The sequence below is a fragment of the Symphalangus syndactylus genome, chromosome 2 (genome assembly GCF_028878055.3).
Source record: "Symphalangus syndactylus isolate Jambi chromosome 2, NHGRI_mSymSyn1-v2.1_pri, whole genome shotgun sequence".
Lineage (NCBI taxonomy): Eukaryota > Metazoa > Chordata > Mammalia > Primates > Hylobatidae > Symphalangus > Symphalangus syndactylus.
The window spans coordinates 63,460,001-63,482,212 of NC_072424.2; the positions used below are offsets into that span (position 1 = coordinate 63,460,001).

At 40.1% G+C, this 22,212-nt stretch overlaps 1 protein-coding gene across 20 annotated transcripts in view; it reads right to left on the reverse strand.

Moving 5' to 3' along the window:
- Positions 1–22,212, reverse strand: part of SYNCRIP (synaptotagmin binding cytoplasmic RNA interacting protein) — a 33,247-nt gene that overhangs the window by 5,303 nt on the left and 5,732 nt on the right. For 7 of the 20 annotated variants that reach the window (XM_063618957.1, XM_063618978.1, XM_063618985.1 and 4 more), the window contains 6 exons: positions 21,140–21,253; positions 20,864–21,040; positions 7,612–7,747; positions 6,100–6,305; positions 2,895–3,044; positions 2,443–2,564 (listed from right to left, as the gene is read on the reverse strand). In XM_063618957.1, coding sequence (XP_063475027.1) covers positions 2,443–2,564; positions 2,895–3,044; positions 6,100–6,305; positions 7,612–7,747; positions 20,864–21,040; positions 21,140–21,253 — 905 coding nt within the window. Of the gene's footprint in view, positions 1–2,442; positions 2,565–2,894; positions 3,045–6,099; positions 6,306–7,611; positions 7,748–20,863; positions 21,041–21,139; positions 21,254–22,212 lie in introns of those variants that run through there. The other 13 variants (XM_063618988.1, XM_063618994.1, XM_055257825.2 and 10 more) reach the window with 5 other exon arrangements.

Genomic DNA, 22,212 nt, shown 5'->3' on the forward strand with positions numbered 1-22,212 from the left:
TTATTTATTTGAGACAGAGTCTTGCTCTGTCACCCAGGCAGCAGTGCAGTGGCACAATCTCAGCTCACTGCAACCTCCACCTCCTGGGTTCAAGTGATTCTCCTGCCACAGCCTCCCGAGTAGCTGGGACTATAGCCATGTGCCACCATACCTAGCCAATTTTTATTTTTAGTAGAGATGGGGTTTCACCATGTTGGCTAGGCTGGTCTCGAACTCCTGACCTCCAGTGAACCGCCCACCTCAGCCTCCCAAAGTGGTGGGATTACAGGCGTAAGCCACCATGCCCGGCCTTATTTTATCCTGAATTATTAAAGGCCCCTGTTCCAACTGACTCACGTAAAAATGTTATTCCGGTTCACTAGGTCCTTAGACCTTTTATGTGCTCTGCTTAAGGAAATGATTGAAAGATCATCCTTTTCTGTTTCTAAATAGTTCTCACCAGGGATAATTTTGCCACTACCTCTTTCCAGGGGGACATTTTAGACGGTCATAACTGAGAAAGGGGGTGCTACTGGCATCTAGCAGGAAGAGGCCAAGGATGCTAAAAGTCCTACAGTGCACAGGGCAGCCCCCAAGACCAAGAATTATCCAGCCCAAAATGTCAGAAGGACAGAGATGAGAAATCCTGGTATAGTGGTTAAGAGTGAAAATTATGGGAGACTAGACTACCTTAGTTCAAATCCAACTCCACTACTTACTAACTATGTGAATGACCCCAAGCAAGTTGACTTCTGAGCCTCAGTTTCATCATTTCAAACTAAGGGATAGAGTACCTAACTCACAGGAATACAATGAGAATTATGTAGGAATATGTGCTTAGTTAAAACTTAAAAAAAAAAGACTGTAGCAAGTTAAAGTACAAAAGTAACATACAATCATCCCTTTTAGTTTGTACTCCTTTTCAAATATTAACAGATACACTGACATCCTCCACCTTCTATTTAGTATCACCCTCTATCAAGTACCAAATGTAACTGCTCTAATCACATTATCTAATATGATCTCCTATACTTACATTCTGCTACTTTAATAAATTAACCATATATCGTCTTCTGAAAGAAATATAAAGAAGTTATTTTACACTGTTTCGTATATCCAGGAATTTGCAATATAGAGCATTAAAACTAACTCTTTTTGTAGTCTTCCTTCGTTTACACTATCATCAAACCTACAAAGTATATTTTCTTTGGTCCCAGAACAAGCATGGGTCACTTGGATAATCACAGTACAAGAGCTATTACATAATTTAGTCTGATCCCATTTTAGAACTGAAGAAATCGAGGTTCAGAGCTTGCCAACTTGTCCAACTGGACAATTAACTGCAGAAACTAGAACTTGATCAATTCCCTGATTATGAAGTAACAGAAATATGTAGAAGCGTCCTCTTCTTTTAAATTCCAAACAGGGCAATCAACAGAAAATTAACCTTGAATAGTACTGACAGTGATTATTGCTCTCACATTCAACAACAATTACCTCTCTTCTAGGAAATCAATAACTTTTTAGGAGCTAACTTCAATTCTTACCCAACTAAGTTTCCTTCAGTCTTAAGCAGATACCTATTTACAGATTCTCTAAAAAGGTCTCCCTAATTAGTATAACTCATTACACACCTACTTGTTTTCTTATCATACTGTGTTATAATTTTAACACTCATTTCATTTTCAAAATCCATCCATCGAACATGAAATTTTTGGGGTGACAACGGGCACTACTGGTGAAGAAACAGTCTATTATGAATAGAGATTTAGTATTTCCTACCTCTCAGAGAAAAAACTCTCCACCCTTTAACAAAACATATTAAGATATTTGGACAGCTAATATTTAAGACATTTTCAGGAGAACATTCTGTAAAATACATAGAAAATATGTGAGATAGGCCAGGCGTGGTGGCTCATAGCTGTAATCCCAGCCCTTTGGGAGGCAGAGGTGGACGGATCACCTGAGGTCAGGAGTTCGAGACCAACCTGGCCAACATGAAGAAACCCCACCTCTACTAAAAAAATACAAAAATTACCAGGCATGGTGGCGCATGCCTGTAACCCAGCTACTCAGGAGACTTGAGGCAGGAGACTCTCTTGAACCCGGGAGGTGGAGGTTGCAGTGAGCCGAAAGAGTGCCACTGCACTCCAGCCTGAGTGACAAAGTGAGACACTGTCACCCAATACAAAACAAAAAAAAGCTAGACAGATTTTTCATCTTGCCAATTTACCAAAATTCCAGTTATTTACAATTCTAATTATTTTCACAAATATGGTTCATAGTAACAGTTCAATAAACGCTTTTTTAGATCGCTGGTGTTTCCCTATGACTCTCAAAGCATTCAAGTCTTCTTTAAAGAGATATTATGCATTTAACAAGTCTGATCAACACCTGTTATTTTCCAATTAGTGTATCAATATTAAAATTTATACAGTTTTTAAGTATACAAATTTCACTCACATTTGATTTTTTGCTGCTTGCCTCTGAGCTTTTCTTTCTTTCCTTTTCTGATCTGGTGGCTTGGCAAAAACAATTTCAATATTTTCTCCCTCCAAGTCTTTGCCATTCATTTCTTCCATAGCCTTAAAAAATTAGATAATAGTCAATATAAAAATAGGACTTTCAGACAATTATGATTCATTTAAAGTTGGAATATCGTTTATCATTAATGTGGGAAGGACAAGAGAAAGCCCCATGCAGGCAGTCAGATAATTTTATTTAAAGATGCAGATCTTCAACTATTTTTCATTTTTACTTAGAAAACTGCCAAGCTCACTAAAACCAAAAGGTTTTAGTTTGAATGGATTCCATGGACTTCCAAGTTTCTTCCAATTTTTAAAACTATTTTGAGATTCTAAAATGACTAGAAGTTGTTAGTCTGATTTAGATGCCTATAATTCCACCATATTTACCTTGACAGCACCATCTCGCTCATCAAAATGAATGAATGCATAATCTTTTAACTTCTTCACTCGTTCCAGTTTCCCAAACTGACTAAATGCCTTTTCTAAAATCTCTTCTGTTACAGTATTGGCAAGGTTGCGTACAAACAGCACTTTTACCTAGGGGGAAGAAAACACCCCCCTGTATTATTTCCAAAGAGTTCCATTTCTAAGATACCACCACCCCACCCTAAAAAGTTAACTTAAATCACAATCCATTAGAAGAATGTCAGAATATAAAAAAAAAAAAAAAAGTTTTCAACTCCTTGGGTAAATATCAAGGAGCAGAATTGCTGGATCATGTTGAAAGACCTGAAATAGATGCTTTGCCAAAAAAGATATACAGATGGCACAGAATCTCATAAAGATGCTCAATATAATCTGTCATTCGGAAACCGCAAGTCGAAACTATTAGAATGGCCAAAATCCAACACACTATAAATGCAGGTAAGAATGCAGAGCAACAGAAACTCTCACTCATTGCTGCTGGGAATGCAAAATGGTAAAGCCCCTTTGAAAGACAGTTTGGCGACTTCTTACAAAACTAAACACACACTTCCATATGACCCAGCAATCCTGCTCCTTATTTACCCAGAGTTGAAAACTTACATGCACACAAAAACTTACACAGGGATGTTAATAACAGCTTTATTTGTAATTGCCAAAAATTTGCCAGACGAAGTGGCTCACGCCTGTAATCCCAGCAGTTTGGGATGCTGAGGTGGGTGGATCACCTGAGGTCAAGAGCTCGAGACCAGCCTGGCCAACACAGTGACACCCCGTCTCTACAAAAATACAAAAATTAGCCGGGTGCGATGGTACGCGCCTATGATTCCAGCTACTCGGGAGGCTGAAGCATAAGAAATGCTTGAACCCAGGAGGCAGAGGTTGCAGTAAGCCGAGATCATGCCACTGCACTCCAGCCTGGGTGACAGAGCGAGACTCTGTCTCAAACGAAAAAAAGAAAATTTCCAAAAATTGGAAGAAACCAAGCTGTCCTTCAATGGGAGAACGGACAACTGTGGCACATACAGAAGGAATATTATAATTGATAGAAAGAAACTAGTTAAAAGCCACAAAATGACATAGAAGAACTTTAAATATGTATTACTAAGAGAAAGAAGCCAATGTGAAGGTTACATAATGTATGGTTCCAACTATGTAACATTCTGAGAAGACAAAACTATGGAGACAGTGACTGCCAGTGGTTGAATGGGGAGGGATGACTAAGCAGAGGACAGAGGATTTTTAGGGCAGTGAAACTATTCTGTGTAATACTATGATGGAAACACGGTTATACATTTCTCCAAACCCACAGAACATACATCTAGAGTGAGACCTCATGTAAACTATGGACTTTAGGTAATCAATCTACGTCCATCAATTTTAACAAACGTACTATTCCAGTGCAGCATACTGGTAGTGAGGAAGGCTGTGCCTGTGTAGGGGGCAGAAGTCATATAGCAATTCTGTGCTTTCTACTGTAAACCTAAACTGCTCTAATGAAGTCTATGAAAAAGAAAATGTAGACTACAGGCCACATCAGTAATAATTACCAATCAGTAATTATTTTGCAATAAAAAAGGTAATTTTTTCCTAACAAAGTAAATACTATGCCCTCTGAGAGTTATTGAATGTTTAACACTTAACACAAGTGGCCAAAACTAATTAGAAGCTGCTTTTGAAATCTTAAAGGGGGAAGGACTGTTCAAAATATTCTTAAGACAAACTGTTCTCTCAAGCCTGAAAGCTTCTCAAGGTAAAATTACACAATTTAACCTTTTCACTAACTATCACTTCCTCCTAAAATACTTGAATACCATCTGAATGTGTTAATCTAAAGTGCTAACCCAATGAGACTTTATAGGCCAGAAGAAAAACGAATCCTAACTGTTTTCTGTTCTCTAAGACCACTTATCCTTCAATAATATTCATAGTTCCCTGGCAGTTCACATTACCCTCAATTTAACTCAACTAGTGGTGTCTGACACCTAACCTATACGTAATAAAGGGGGAATTCTTAAAAGACAAAGGATAACCGGGGCATGGTGGCTCATGCCTGTAATCTCAGCCTTTTGGGAAGCGGGATTGCTTTAGGCTAAGACCGGCCTGGGCAGCACAGGGAGACTAACTGTGTCTCTACAAAAATTTTTTTAAAAATTAGCCAGGTGTGGTGGTACACACCTGTAGTTCTAGCTACTCGGGAGGCTGAGGTGAGAAGATCTCTTGAGCCTGGGGCTACAGTGAGCTATGATCATGCCCCTGAACTCTAGCCCTGGGCCACAGATCTAGACCCTGTCTCTTAAAAGAAAAAAGAAAAAAAGAGAACAAAGGATAGAACAAATAACTGCAAATTACTGCACCAGTGTGTAATAAAGTGTTGGCTCAAGGGATGTTTATTCTTATACAATGTCTCCACTGACTGCTGAAGTCAGGATACCTCATAATGGCTAAATGTAACTGCAAGCAGCTCTGCTGGGGCCAGTATAATTTACTATTCTTAGTAGTAAGACTTTTTAACCCCAAAACCATGTAAACTAATGGTGCCATTCTCAAAAACTGAAATTGCTCTTAAAAAACACATAAAATGGAAGTCAACTGTCTACAGCACATAGGCTACTTCATTATAAGATTGTGATGGCTATACAATTATGGCTAAGTATCCACGAATCAATTTCTATTTTCACTTTGCAGGCACATGGTATTTCCAGTGTGCACTGCCTAGTCCCATAGTAAAGAACATTTCTCCCAACTCTAAAAAATATGGTTTAAAAAAAAAATGTGTACAGGGCCAGGCGCAATAGCCTCACGCCTGTAATCCCAGCCCTTTGGGACGCCGAGGTAGGTGGATCCCGAGGTCAGGAGTTTGAGACCAGTCTGACCAACATGGTGAAACCCCAGCTCTACTAAAAAAACACAAAAATTAGCCATGTGTGGTGGCGGGAGCCTGTAATCCCAACTACTTAGGAGGCAGGAGAATCACTTGAACCTGGGAGGCGGAGGTTGCAGTGAACCGAGATGGCATCACGGCACTCCAGCCTGGGAAACATGGGAGACAGGAGTGAGACTCTTGTCTCAAAAAATAAAAAAATGTATACTGTTCATTTTATGTTCCCCACCCCGACCCTTCTCCCATTAATCCCTCAAAAAATATTTTTAACTTGACTATCATTACCTTTGCCATAACCTCAGGATCAGGATCTTCTATAGGATCAGCCCATTCAACAGTTCCAACATTCCCCCAGACCTTGACTTTACCACTCATTAACCTACGCCTTGCCTGGGCAGCTGTTTTGTGATCTTCATATTCAAGAAAGCAAAAGCCTCTGTTTTTTTTCTTGTCATCCGGTTGGTGGTATAAAATGACGTCTGTAAGACCCTCTGCAAGTAAGCAACCATTCCAGGAAAATTAGATGAAATAACTAGCCAATACAAGTGGATCAAAGGATTTATCTAAGACACTACTTAAATATCAAAATGAAAAATCATCTCTTTCCTTCACTAGACATCTTTATAAAAGACTATCAAAAACTAGGTCCAGATTATTTTCCTAATCTGTTTCCTAGTTTTTCAACACAGAAATCTCCAGAAAAGAACATGTGCTCTTTTTAATTAGACGTAAGGACTATTTTTGCTTTCACTAATTAAATCAGAGAGGCAGATAAAAATTTTCATATAATTGTTGTAAGAAAATGGCAGTATAGATCAAATATGGCTATTTTTCTTATTATGCAAACACTAAAATTATTTTTAATGGCACTTTTCTGGCCTTAGATATCAATGGCTTTATTTCAAATAAAATAGAAGTTATATAAGTACTGCATAAAAATTTCCAATGTCCTGAAGGTTGATAACAGGCTGATAATTTGTTAGACACTGTTGGCAGACCAAAATATTTTCTAATAAAAGCAACCTGTCATTTAAAAGTTGTTAGAAAAGGCATTTTACGGTTCAAAAAAATTTTTTTACCATGTTGACAATATTATAAACTCTGTTTATGGGCCAGGCGCAGTGGCTCACACCCGTAATCGCAACACTCTGGGAGGCCGAGGCAAGCAGATCACTTGAGGTCAGGAGTTCAAGACCAGCCTGGCCAATATGGTGAAACCCCATCTCTACAAAAAACACAAAAATTAGCCAGGTGTGGTGGCACACGCCTGTAATCCCAGCTACTCAGGAGGCTGAGGCAAGAGAATCGCTTTAATCTGGGAGGTAGAGGCTGCAGAGAGCCAAGATCATGCCACCACACTCCAGCCTGGGCAACAGAGCAAGACTGTCTCAAAAAAAAAAAAAAAAAAAAAACTCGCTATGGCAATACTTACTATTCCTGTAATTTCAAGAACATCAAATCATTATTCATACAATTCTACTAAGAACGTCAACTAACACCTAGAGAAAGAACAAAGAAATACAATCTTCCAAAACATGGGAAGAACAATGATTTTGCAGAATGAATTCAAATCCTAGCTGTATTCCCTACTAACTTGTACAACGTTTGGCAAGTTATTTCCCAAATCCCTGAATGCCTGTTTTTCTTATCTGAAAAACGGGGTTACCTACACTTCAAAAGTTGTAGTGAGGATTCGATGAGTCAATAAATGTATTTAGAACAATGCGTGACACACAGAAATATGCTATTATCTTCATTATTAAAAGCTGCGCCTCATTCCAAATAAATCCAACTTACCTGTTACTTTGCTAAATTCTTCAAGAATCTGTTCCTTGGTTTTACTCTTAGGAATAGAGCCCACAAAAAGCCTATTGTTGGCAACTGAGATGCAGACACCAATGTGTTTTCCAGAACGAATTTCATGATTATTATACTGAAAGGGGAAAAAGTGCATCATGTTTTTAAATTACTTATACAACTAGAAGAGTTAATTATAAAAGATACTCAAGAGCAAATCATCCTTTAAAAAGTAGTTTACCTTAATTCCCATACAAGGGAATTATGAGGAACAGATTATATTAACAAGACCCATTGGACAAGTTTATGAACCAATTTAATGCAAATAAAAGGTTATTAAATCCTTTACTTGATTAATTAGAAATCAGATCTGCAGCAGATTATTTAAATTCAAAAAGTGCCAGTTCCTCAAAAACTTAACTTTTACTTAAATTCATCTCATCAACCAGTTATTCTCATACAAGGAAAACTGATCCCAAGTTCAGCAAGATCTCTGCCTTTCTGTTAACCAGCACCTAAATCTATTTTTCCATCTTCCCTTCCTCTTATCAAAAGTTGCAGTAAGAAATTTCAGGCTTCAAATATTTAAGTCTAAAAAAACGGCTTTTATTTCTGAATCCAACTGTACTTTTTCCCCATTTCATTTTCACTATGCATATAACAAATTATGAAGGAGAAAGTAGATTGGTCACGGCAAAAATGTATAGAAACAACTTTAAAACTACAGTAAAAAGTAAATTTAACTTTCAAGTAACCATATCCCAGATTATCATAAAGCAGAGGCAAAAAGCAATGTGTCAAAGTGACAAATCTACCAATTAGTATTATTTACAAACCCAAGTGCAAAAGTATCCAAGTAATCTAGAAAAGTGGATTATATGGGTTAGTTAAAACCACACCTCAAAATTTATGTTACTAATAATGGCGGCAGCAGCGGCAATAATTATTGATTAATCCTCCCACACCTAACCTCAAAATCTATTCTACATGTGGAGCTACACAAACCAAAGAACCAACGTCAATTTCCATACAACTTTATAGAACTACCTTACAGCAAAAGAAACCATTCTTCTATTATGCCCATTCTTGCTAGGTACACCAGGTATAACAGAAGAAAACATGTAATTCAGAAAGTTGAGTCCTCCCTGTCCCTTTCTCCAACTCCAGATAATCAAAATTTAATAAAGTTCAAGTACCATACCTCCAGTTCAGAAAAATTTATTGCTTTCCACCCCACTATTCTGTACAGACTATTCAAGTGCGTGGCCATCCTGATCCCAGGTTTATCTCTATTTCTCTACATTTATGCCAGAGGCACAACATTAAAAAAAGTAAAAAGATGACTTCTGCTACTTCTCCTCTCTCTCTCAAATACCTTTTTATATCAACTCTTAAACATGCAGGGGTTTTTTTTGTCTTTTCCGAGACAGAGTCTTGCTCTGTCCCCCAGGCTGGAGTGCAGTGGCACTATCTCGGCTCACTGCAACCTCCGCCTCCTGGGTTCAAGCAATTCTCCTCCCTCTGCCTCCCAAGTAGCTGGGATTACAGGCGCCTGCCACCACGCCCGGCTATTTTTTGTATTTTTAGTAGAGACGGGGTTTCACCATGTTGGCCAGGCTTGTCTCAAACTCCTGATCTTGTGATCCACTCGCCTCGGCCTCCCAAAGTGCTGAGATTACAGGTGTGACCCACCATGCCGAGCCACAGGCAATTTTTATACTCCTATGGCTCTGAAGAAATTGCCTTCCTTCCCTGAAACTTCTACCATACAAGCTCCTCTGGATACCTGTAAATTGAGTTCAACCACCCAATACTTCAATACATAAATCCTAAAAAGGTCAACAAAATACTCCTCCATGTTAACACAGACCAACAGTTCTCAACAGGAGTGATTTTGCCCCCCCAAGAAGTCATTTGACATTCTTGATTGTCACAACTTGGAAAGAAGTGGGGACTTGCTGCTGGTATCTACTGGGTAGACAGAAGGATGCTGATAAACATCTTACAATTCAGAAGACAGCCTGTCACAAACAATTATCTAGTCTAAAAGATCAGCAGTGCTGAGGTTAAAAACTCCTGCCATATACTTTGTTTTCTCATATAGCATTCATGTCCTTCTCTTCTATCAGACTAATACCTTTTAACAGCAGAAACATGTTACCTGAATGTAGCAGAGCTATGGCTGAATCCATCATTGCACAGAATTATGGACAAGTAGATTATAATACCTTATTTTACAAGTATAATTAAACTAAGAACACAATAAATTACTTTAAAATATGTACATTCCCTGGATTCTTATAATCTAGCATCAAGCAGCCAGCCTTAGCAACAAATCAGTGGTTTTCAAATTGGTCATGCAATCAGTAATTCTAGTAATTAACAAAAACAATTAAAATATCAGAAAAAGGTGGAAAGAAATACCAAGTGTGTAAAGGCGAAAACAGGAGTGATTTTGGGGGTGACAGATTTTGGTATAATGAGGGGGGAACTGTTATTTTCCAAATGTTCTAAAAACAGAAGCTATTAACTATAAGAAAATACCTAATTCTAAAAAAATTTCTAACAAAAACTTGAATTCTTAGTTCTACCAGGAAAATACACCATTGAGAGGAACCAAAATCTAGGAGGCAAAGGCAACACAACAGAGAATGGAAACATTCCATCAAGGCAACAATAATCAAAGACATATAGAGAAGACAGCTAATCTGTAACATAGGCAACGCTTCCATTAACCATCAACATTAACAATGCTGCTTCAAATTATAAATGACTGTTTCCATTATTATCTACAGAAAGACCATTTTTTTCCTTCCTACCCATCATCACTAGCCCTGATGCTAATCAAGTTAGCCAAGGCATGGTAGGTAGAAAGTACAAAGGATGGATGTGGTCTCTGAACAACATAAATAACACAAAGATTTAGCAGGATTTATAAAATAAACTGCTGATTCCTCCCTACCCACATTTTTTCAATTAAAAAACTTGGGCCAGGCGTGGTGGGTCATGCCTGTACTCCTAGCATCTTGGGAGGCTGAGGCGGGCGAATTGCCTAAGCTCAGGAGTTCGAGACCAGCCTGGGCAACACAGTGAAACCCCGTCTCTACTAAAATACAAAAGACATTCGCCGGGAGTGGTGGCAGCTGTAATCCCAGCTACTCGGGAGGCTGAGGCAGGAGAATCGCTTGAAACTGGGCGGCAGGGGTTGCAGTGAGCCAAGATCTCGCCACTGCACTCCAGCCTGGGCAACAGAGCAAGACTCCATCTCTACAAAAAAAAAAAAAAAAAAAAATCGAACAATTATAGGTAACACAGAGAGTAAACTGGCTCTCCAATGAAAATAAGTCATTAAACGAAAAAAGTAAGGAGACTCTAATGGGTATATTGCCCAACTATAACAAAAGTAGTACCTAGAAATTAACATTTCCTGAAGCAACACCCCATCTATGGATTACACATGCTTTTTTTGTATGTATATTTGAATTGCTTAACCTTTCTTACGCTAATGCCACTCTATCACCTAAAAAAAACCACTTATCCCAGCAAGATGGGTAACAGTGAGTTATATGGTGAATGGGGTAATACAAAAAACAAATGTGAATAAGAGATTCTAATTTAATACTAGTAAACCCTAACTCAAGAGGTAAGTGTATCAGGACACTACAGTGGTATAAAAAAACAAGAACCAAAAAAAAAAAAAGTCTTATCTTTCCTACTCTAGAAAGGCTGGCCCTGAATCTTAAGTTAGTTGTAAAAATGTAGCTTTCAAACTCACTACCACAGTGAGATGAACCAAATAGAAAATGAAGATTAATTATGATCATTAATGTGAGGTTTCAGTTTTTAAGAACACCGAAACAGTAGTACAGTCTGGAACGTTCCTGTCATCAAGTCTCAAAATTTTAAGTCACTTTTAAGTCCTTCCCTCGTAGTCACCAAATTCCCAGAAATTCAGCAATGTCAAATTTGGAATCTGATCCAGAAGAGGCTGTTTAGTCCTAACTCTTCTCAGCAAAGCCACTACCCCCAAAGCCATCCACATTAAAGATTCCTTTTTTTTTTTGAGACTGAGTCTCGCTCTGACACCCAGGAAGGAGCGCAGTGACAGGATTTCAGCTCACTGCAACCTCCACCTCCCGGGTTCAAGTGATTCTCCTGCCTCAGCCTCCCTAGTAGCTGGGACCACAGGTGTGCGCCACCACACCCGGCTAATTTTTGTATTTTTAGTAGAGACGGGGTTTCACCACGTTGGCCAGGCTAGTCTCGAACTCCTGACCTCGGGTGATCTGCCCACCTCAGCCTCCCAAAATGCTGGGATTACAGGCATGATCCACCGTACCCGGCCTAAAGATTTCTTAATTATAAAGTCTTCTTTATAATGAGCCAAAATCTACTTCCTTAAATAAACCTATTTCTTTCCCCCAAATGACAGCATTTCATATACCTGGCACGCAAGCACATGACTCAGTTGTTCTCTATGCTTGGCTAATCATTGCTTCCCTGATAATGGCAAACTAAAGTACCTCCAAGAAATACTGACAAGCGTCACTGAAAAGTAGCATTCTAACACAATACTGTAAATGCAGACTGAAAACAGGAGTCTAGAATAAACTGGAGCTTATTACTAATTTTCCACTTCTAGACACCATACCACTCTTACATATTGTCTGTGTTACCGTAGCTTATTCGGCAACTACACATTACTGACACCACAGCTTACTTGTTAAACTAGTGTAAATACTTGACTTTAGTCAATTCCATCTTGATAGATACAAACTTTCTTTCTCAGGCTATCAAAATTTTTTCAGATCCTGACCGTCATCCAAGGCATTTATCACTACATGGAGATTCAAGTTACCAAACGTATCATAAACAGTCCAACTACACTTTCAATTGTTGATAAAAACTAAAATATGACCTACAGCATACCACTATGGCCTTTCATTTCTCTTTCCAAAATCTCCGACCTTTCTCCTTTCTATTGCTGCCACCCTCCTCCTGACCTTTGTTGTCTTTATTCAAATAATCTTCATTATTCAGCCACTTACAACATGCCACCCACACAAGGGCTCAAAAAGGGGGTGAGGGGTGCTATGCAGCTTAGCCCAGTATGAACTAACTCCTGACACTGACTTTATTACAAGTTTTATTTCCACAAAAAACACTGCTTCAACTAGATTCACCTTTTTTCTTCACTGTGCTGCTCAAACCTCTTTATTGCAAAGCCTTCTCTGACAACCCTAATCCAGTCTCCCTTCATCCTTCCTTTATGCTTTGCACCATTTGCTTCCACTGTAACAGTAGTCTTTCATGTTCTATAAACTCTCTAAGAACCTGTGTATCTGCAGTAAAAGTTTTCATGCTAAACACACTATTTGCTAAATTATTATTAAAATATCTCTGAACCTATCTTGTCAACTACATTCATCAAAATGGCTGTACATGAGGCTGAGGCAAATGGATCACTGAAGGTTTGGAGTTTGAGACCAGCCTGGTCAACATACTAAAAATACACACACAAAAAAAAGGGGGCGGCCAGGTGCGGTGGCTCATGCCTGTAATCCCAGCATTTCGGGAGGCCGAGGTGGGCGGATCACGAGGTCAGGAGTTTGAGACCAGCCTGGCCAATATGGTGAAACCCCATCTCTACTAAAAATACAAAAATTAGCCGGGCGTGGTGGCGCTCACCTGTAGTCCCAGCTACTTGGGAGGCTGAGGCAGAAGAACTGCTTGAACCTGGGAGGTGGAGGCTGCAGTGAGCTGAGATCATGCCACTGCGCTCCAGCCTGGGCAACAGGGCAAGATTCATATCAAAACAAAACAAAACAAAATTAGCCGGGCACGGTGGCGGGCTCCTGTAGTCCCAGCTACTCCGGAGGCCGAGGCAGGAGACTCTCCTGAACCCAGAAGGCAGAGGTTGCAGTGAGCTGAGATAGCACCACTGCACTCCAGCCTCGGTGAGAGTGAGGCTTTGTCTCAAAAATAAAAAATAAAAAATAAAAAATAAGGCTGTATACACATCATGACGGCATAACCAATTTGGTGACTAAAACCATCAGAACCATCAGAGCTATTAAAATAATAACTTGTGGGCTGGGCACAGTGGCTCATACCTGTAATCCCAGCACTTTGGGAGGCTGAGACGGGCAGATCATGAGGTCAGGAGATCGAGACCATCCTGGCTAACACGGTAAACCCCATCTCTACTAAAAATACAAAAAAATTAGCCGGGCATGGTGGCAGGCGCCTGTAGTCCCAGCTAATCAGAGGCTGAGGCAGGAGAATGGCGTGAACCCAGGTGGTGGAGCCTGCAATGAGCCGAGATCATGCCACTGCACTCCAGCCTGGGCAACAGAGCGAGACTCCATCTCAAAAACAAACAAACAAAAAAACAAACTTGTAACATGCAAACGGATTTCATCTATTCCAATGCTTGTACATAGACATTATTAGCATTTCATCAGGATATTTCCATTATTTAAGATTGTCATGGGATTGCAGCATCACTAGCCTTGGGCTCCAATTCCAGCAACATACCACACAAATACATAAACACACCTGCCTGCCCTTCTTCATGGTTTTTAAATCAACATGTCTATTTCCAAACATCCCCTAGGTAGGTAAGGGAAGAAAGCATTATCACCTATTAATTTACCCTAATCATAGGGCAGCAAGTAGCACAGAATTGTAAATGGAGGCTATTAAAACAGCAAATGGTCCATGAGTTACATAAGAATATTAGAGACCCCTGGTCAGCTAGTCAGGTTATTTATCCAACATCTACTACATAATGGGGCACAGTTCTAAATGTTAGGGAGAAAGGAAAAAAATATATATATTCTAACGGGGAAATGAAAGGAAATAATTTACAAAGTCAAAAAATAATTACAAGCTCATCCAAGCAAAATCTATTTTATCATTTTTAGAACACTGTCATGGGGGCAACTGGGTGGTAAGGTGCTCAATGTCACCTTACCTGAAAAGAAAGCTGCTTTCTTTTCAGGGGTTGAAATGGGCTGCTTTCAACCCCTACGAAAGCAGAACAGCATAAGGCAACCTTAAAATGATAATGGCCATGGCTTGGCTGGGCACAGTGGCTCATGCCTGTAATCCCAGTACTTTGGGAGGCTGAGGCGGGCAAATCATTTGAGCTCAGAAGTTCCAGACCAGCCTGGCCAACATGGCAAAATGCCATCTCTACTAAAAATACAAAAATTAGCCAGGCGTGGTGGCACACACCTGTAATCCCAGCTACTCGGTGGCTGAGACAGAACTGCTTGAACCCGGGAGGCAGAGGTTGCAGTGAGCTGTGATCGCACCACTGCCCTCCAGCCTGGGTGACAAAGCGTGACTGTGTCTCAAAAAAAAAAAAAAAAAAAAGGCCATGGCTTAAAGAAGGCAAAGCATGGCTAAAAGGGTAATTAAAAGGAAGAGTAGGGAAAGAGGTAAGAAGGAACTTGTCTGGATAGGGCCTTGTTTGTAAGTCATTTTTCAGCATAGGAATGCTGTGATCTAACTGACGTTGCCAAATATAAAGGGCAACAGAAGGCAGTGAGATTAGCTAAGTTTCTTCAGTAGTCTGAATGCTACAAATGGTACCTTAGACTAACTAGGGTAGTAGCAGCGAAGAAGATAAAAAGTTAGATGCCAAAATATTTTGACAACAGATAGAACCTACTTCCTTAACTCTTTAACACTACCTAAACCACTACATAATTTAAAGTTATCGGGCTACCTGGTGACGTAACTTGTACAGTTGGCTTAAATTGTTATGCCTAACAATAGGGACCTCAGCTAAAGAAACCTGGCATCAAACTAGGACTGGGATGTTTAGCTGTATGGCCTCAGGAAAGTCTATTTCTTTCTACTACCTGGCAGAATGGATTGTTGAGGCTGAATTTAAAGGTAGTAACATAACATCTAGCAAAGCTCCTGTCCCTTAACAAGCACTCAAGTAGTAGCTATTAATCACCTTTTCACAAGTTTAGATCTTGCTTCCCTAGCTAGATTATCACCATTTACAAATGGATTTTTTTCATTCCCCAAAATAAAGGTAGATGTTGGCTAGAATCAGGGTCATTTAAGAAACTTGCAGTTGCTTTTAATTAACTTCATGCCTCTTCAACTGTTAACATCAATTAACCCATTTTTATAAGTCCACATACAAATATAAAGTCCACAATACTATTTAACCTAGAGAAACTAATCATTGCTGTATCAGTATTAAAAGACAATGCCAAATACCTAAAACTATTTCAACCTAAGGTATTCCTCCAGACACTCAAAAGAGAAACAAAGGTGCTTCAATCTTGTCTCATCTATAAATAATGCAAAGGAGGCATGAGGCACTTTCCCAACATTTAGTTATATATAACTAGAATGACACTTCAATTAAAAATTCACTTTGGATAGAATTGTAACAAGTAGAATCTCAAAATGTAACACAGTAGAGATAGTTTCCAAAGTATGCGCCCTTGAGGAACATACTTAGGAAAGGGGTAGTCGTGTCTGCAAATGAATACAAAGTGGCAAAAAACATCCAAAACAACTTGAGATTTGTATTTTCTCCAGAATGTTTCAATTACTTCACTTTCTCTAAAATCTAGTTCTTTGTTGTGCTAAAGCAAATCCACCAGATCCTACCCACAGTAAAGCATCCTTTTAAAAAAAGCAAACAATGGCCAGGCACAGTGGCTCATGCCTGTAATCCCAGCAATTTGGAAAGCCAAGGCAGTAAGATTGCTTGAGGCCAAGAGTTCAAGACTAGCCTGGACAACATAGTGAGACACCACCTCCACAAGTTTAAAAATTAGCCTAGCAGGGTGGTGCTCTCATAGTCCTAGCTGCTTAGGAAGCTGAGGCAGGAGGATCACGTAACCCAGGGAGTTCAAGGTTAGTGAGCTTTGATCATGACACTGCACTCCAGCAAGGGCAACAGAGTGACACCCTGTCTCCAAAAAAAAATAGTAATTAAAACCGTTTACTTAAGGCCAGGCGCGGTGGCTCACACCTATAATCCCAGCACTTTGGGAAGCCAAGGCGGGTGGATCACAAGGTCAGGAGATCAAGACCATCCTGGCTAACATGGTGAAACCCCATCTCTACTAAAAAAATATTTAAACAATTAGCTGGGTGTGGTGGTGGGCGCCTGTAGTACCAGCTACTCAGGAGGCTGAGGCAGGAGAATGGCGTGAACCCGGGAGGCGGAGCTTGCAGTAAGCCGAGATCGCACCACTGCACTCCAGCCTGGGCAACAGAGTGAGACTCGGTCTCAAAAATAAATAAATTAATTAATTAATTAAACAATTTACTTAAAAGTAGGCTGGGTGTGGTGGCTCACACCTGTACTCCCAGCACTTTGGGAGGCCGAGGCCGAGACTAAGGTCAGCAGTTTGAGACCAGCCTGGACAACATGGTGAAACCCCATCTCTATTAAAAATACAAAAATTAGCAGGGCATGGTTGCGTGCACCCGTAATCCCAGCTACTCAGGGGGCTGAGGCAGGAGAATCACTTGAACCCAGGAGACAGAGGTTGCAGTGAGTTGAGATCACACCACTGCACTCCAGCCCGGGCAACAGAGGGAAACTCCGTTTCAAAAAAACTTACTAAAAAGTCAAAAAAAGCAAATGATGATATGACCAATTTATCCTAGCGGCTGTATACCAATACCTACCATTGGAAATTTTTTTTTCCCCTTTTTGGTTTTTTGAGACAGGGTCTCTGTTGCCCAGGCTGGAGTGCGGTGGCATGATCACAGGTCATTGCGGCCTTGACCTCCTGGGACCACAGGTGCACGCCACCATGCCTGGCTAATCTGTTACTTTTTTGGTACAGATGGGGTCTATGTTTCCCAGGCTGGTTTCAATCAATCCTTCCCCCTCAGCCTACCAAAGTGCTGGGACTACAGGTGTGAGCAACCACACCCTGCCAGAAGTATCTTTTAAAAGTCAACAAAATGCAAAGTCTCCTATTAATTAGGTAGTACAAAATAATTATGCCCCCAGAAAAGGACTCAAATCACGACAGAGAAACCCAGAAAGAAATGTAGTTTAGCAGAAGAGTTAATTCCTATGCCAATCAAAAAGAATGCTTATCTATAGAAGTTTCTCCATTATATTTAAAAACCATATTTAGAAGACTATATTCTAAGCAACCTACAGCAATGCAATTTTAGAATTCAATGTATTTATTAAGGCAATTGTACAAATGGAAACATTTCCTAGTGTCTACTGGCACTCAAAATCACTGTTACTAATGGATTATAAACCATCTTCCTCTAATGATGTATCTTTACTGTAAGGTTTCTGGAAAACATCTATAAATTATAGTGGTCACCTACCATAATTGGTATATTTTGATGGCAAGAATTAAGTAACCTACAATGTCAGTTTAATGATTCTTTTTCAAAATGTTAAAAAATGGATCTGACACCATTAGCTAAATTCTGCAGTGGTCCCTCAGCACATACGGGGGACTGGTTCCAGGAACCCATACCAAAATCCATGAACGCTCAACTCTCTTAAATAGCATAGTGTTTGCACATAACCTACGAACATTCTCTCATACACTGGTGTATTGTTACTTTTTTATTGGGTTTTTTGGGAGTATCTTCAATCCTCAGCTAGCTGAAACTGTGAATGCAGGACCCACGGTACAGAGAGCCCACTGTATTAGCTTTCTGTAGTTACGATACCTCATTGCTTACTGGATCATTCTGCATTTTCACTTACTGCTACTTTATTGCTACTTGGCAAAAATATTCTACTCTTTTATAGGAGATTAAAGGATTTTGGGACAGACAAGGTGGCTCATGCCAGTAATCCTTGCATTTTGGGAAGCCGATTGCTTGAGACCATGAGTTCAAGACCAACCTGCCAGGCACAGTGGCTCATGCCTGTCATCCCAGCACTTTGCGAGGCCAAGGCGGGCAGATTATTTGAGGTCAGAAGTTCGAGACCGGCCTGGCCAACATAACCCCATCTCTATTAAATATACAAAACTTAGTCGGGTGTGGTGGTACGTGCCTATTATCCCAGCTACTGAGTGGCTGAGGCAGGAGAACTGCTTGAGCCCAGGAGGCAGAGGTTACAGTGAGCCAAGATCATCATGCCCACCACACTCCAGCGTGGGTGACAGAGACTTTGTCTCAAAAAACAAACAAATCATAAAAACAAACTAAAGTATTTCTAAGGTACCTCTTTCTAGAGCTCTAAAATGCCCCTCCCTCAAATTTAACTGCTGAAACTAAAATTTTGACAACTCAAAGGTTACCAGTAAATCTGAATTCCCTCTAAAACAGGAAGCACTTTTATGAAGGGAAAAATCAGACATGATTTGAAAATATCTAAATTCTCAAATTCTCTTTGCAAAGGCTTCTATTCTTTCAAGTAGCATACTTTTGTACTGTTTAACTTCCATCATACTCAATTATGTAAACCAGTGGGGGGTACTCACGCAATATAGAAAAGGGAAGACTTGGCCGGGTGCAGTGGCACACGTCTCCAATCCCAGCACTTTGCGGGGCTGAGGCAGGCATATCATCTGAGGTCAGGAGTTCATGACCAGCCTGGCCAACATAGTGAAACCCTGTCTCTACTAAAAATACAAAATTTAACCAGGTGTGGTGATGCACGCCTGTAATCCCAGCTACCAGAGAGGCTGAGGCAGGAGAATCGCTTGAACCTGGGAGACGGAGGTTGCAGTGAGCCAAGATCGCACCACTGCACTCCTGCTGTCTAGGTGACAGAGTGAGATTCTATCTCCCAAAAAAAGAAAGAAAAGGAAGACTTATGAGTTTTATTTTTCTCTTTTAAGGCTTGCTTAAAGTGATAAACCTCATGGTAAGGGAAGGGGGAAAACTCAGGAGGGAGGGAAAAAAAAATGAGTCTGAAGATTTTAAGTTTGTCTGGAATTACCCACAGGATATGTAAGCCAGATAAAGCAAATTTAACAAACATGGCATACTGAGCTATCTTGTACAAAAGTTCTCCCCAGTTGTATTGCTTGATACATTCTATGGGTTTAAATTAGCCCCCAACTCTTCAACTATAAAATGCAGAAACCACTTCTGTCACAGAACTTAAAAAAACTAGTTTCAGGGACTTACATAAACCATAATTTAAAATATTAAAATTTCTTTCTGGCCAGGCGTGGTGGCTCACGTCTATAATCCCAAGACTTTGGGAAGCCGAGGCGAGTGGATCACCGGAGGTCAGGAGTTCGAGACCAGCCTGGCCAACAAGGCGAAACCCCATCTCTACTAAAAATACAAAAATTAGCTGGGCGTGGTGGCAGGCGCCTATAATCCCAGCTACTCGGGAGGCTGAGGCAGGAGAATCACTTGAACCTGAGGGGTGGAGGCTACAGTGAGCCGAAATCACACCACTTCAGCTTCAGCAAAAGAGAAAAACTCGGTCTCAAAAAAAAAAAGAAAAAAGAAAAATTTCCTTTTTAAAAAAGTTGGAAAAATTACCAGGTCCTTACCTAACATCTAGTATTTTTAAATCAAATATTGCCACTCACCATAAAATCTTTTGTTTCATCAACTAGAAATGTATCACCATGTCTTTTGTGAATTATTTTTTTTTTTTTTTTTTTTTTTTTTTTTTGAGACGGAGTCTTGCTCTGTCACCCAGGCTGGAGTGCAGTGGCGCGATCTCGGCTCACTGCAAGCTCCGCCTCCCGGGTTCACGCCATTCTCCTGCCTCAGCCTCTCCGAGTAGCTGGGACTACAGGCGCCCGCCACCACGCCCGGCTAATTTTTTGTATTTTTGGTAGAGACAGGGTTTCACCGTGGTCTCGATCTCCTGACCTCGTGATCCGCCCGCCTCGGCCTCCCAAAGTGCTGGGATTACAAGCGTGAGCCACCGCGCCCGGCTGTGAATTATTTTAGAAAAAGGGATGGCTCAGGTATGGCCAGGAAGTATGACATCCCTTACCAGTTACTTTTCTTAAATCTTTTCACATTCCTATAAATTTAAACAAACAAAAAATGTCACTAAGCCAGACGTTTATAAGAACCAATTGCTAGGAATTCTACCATGCCACCTTTTAGATGCTGAATCCTACCAACTATACATGCAAAGAATATCACTACAATGTTTGCACAGTGATGTGGGGTAAAAAAAAAAAACCTGCCTAAATCAGTACTTCAAAAAATGTTTGGTAAACTCTTAGGCACAAGAAGAAAAAAACTTGATATTAAAGACTGTGAACGTGAAAACTGAAGGGGGAAAAAAAGGACAACTTACCAGTTTAACAGCCTCCTGAGCTGCTTCTTTCGTACAAAAAGTGACAAACGCATAACCTCTATTGAGACCAGTGAGTGGATCCATCATTAGACGAAGATCCCATATAGGCCCAGCTTTCTCAAATAATGGAACAAGTTCATCCTCAAATAGATCTCTTGGGATCTTTCCCACAAATATCTGTAAATTAAATATTAAGTAAAAACCATGGAGAACTGCTTTAGGAAACCAGATACCTGTGCTTTTACTACAAAAGATACAAGTTTTTAGTTGCTTTACCTCAGTGCCAACAGAAGGCTGCTGACCTGAATAAACGGAATCTGGAGGTGGTCCTCCATACTTCCTCTGTCCAGTGGTCACATCAAGTGTGTAGCCTGTTCTTTCCAAGAGTGCCTTGAAAAGTTCAAACGTCATTAATATAACATTTAATTCACTAGACCACACCCATACATTTAGCAGTTAACATCCATCTTGCTCAAATCTTTCCAATTATCTTGGCATGTTCCCTCATAAACAGGTTTGTGATGTCTGTTTTAAAATTTCCTCTTAAATGTGTACTTGTTATACTCCTAAATTATTATCAAAATTCCAGGGTCTTGTTCAAATTGCTTTCTAGTCTCCACTTAATTACTGTGCTTAATGGACAAAAAAAAGTTAAGCTCAATCCATCAGCAACTTTCAAGACAGGATGTATTACTACGTTAATACCATCTTAAAAAATGTACCTAATTTGGTTGAGTGTCTTTCAAATCTGGATCTCTTACCCAATAAATTCCCTATAAACCCCACTCCTAGGTACATACTGCCATTCTGGACATTGTGCCAACCTCAGAAGAAATTACACTTCCCATATCAAGTCTAGAAACTTGGGAGCTACAAGGAAAAAAAATCTCCTATTATTATTTGACATTTATGTGCTATATTTCATGGGATAGCATGGGTCATTCAGAAAAGTAACAGCCACAACGACTTTTAAAAACTTTATGAAACTGCAACGTTACATAACCTCTACATTTTAACTCCCAAAAAGTAACTGTTAAAATTTACACAACTCATATTTACTCAGAGCATCGGGTGTTTATTTCTTATTCTAGGCAAAGTATAGAAAGAAGTATAGGCTGGGCGCGGTGGCTCACGCCTGTAATCCCAGCACTCTGGGAGGCCTAGGCGGGTGGATCAGGAGGTCAGGAGTTCAAGACCAGCCTGGCCAAGATGGTGAAAGCCCGTCTCTACTAAAAATACAAAAAATTAGCCAGGCGTGGTGGCACGCGCCTGTAATCCCAGCTACTCAGGAGGCTGAGGCAGAGAACTGCTTAAACCTGGAGGGGCGGAGGTTGCAGTGAGCCGAGATC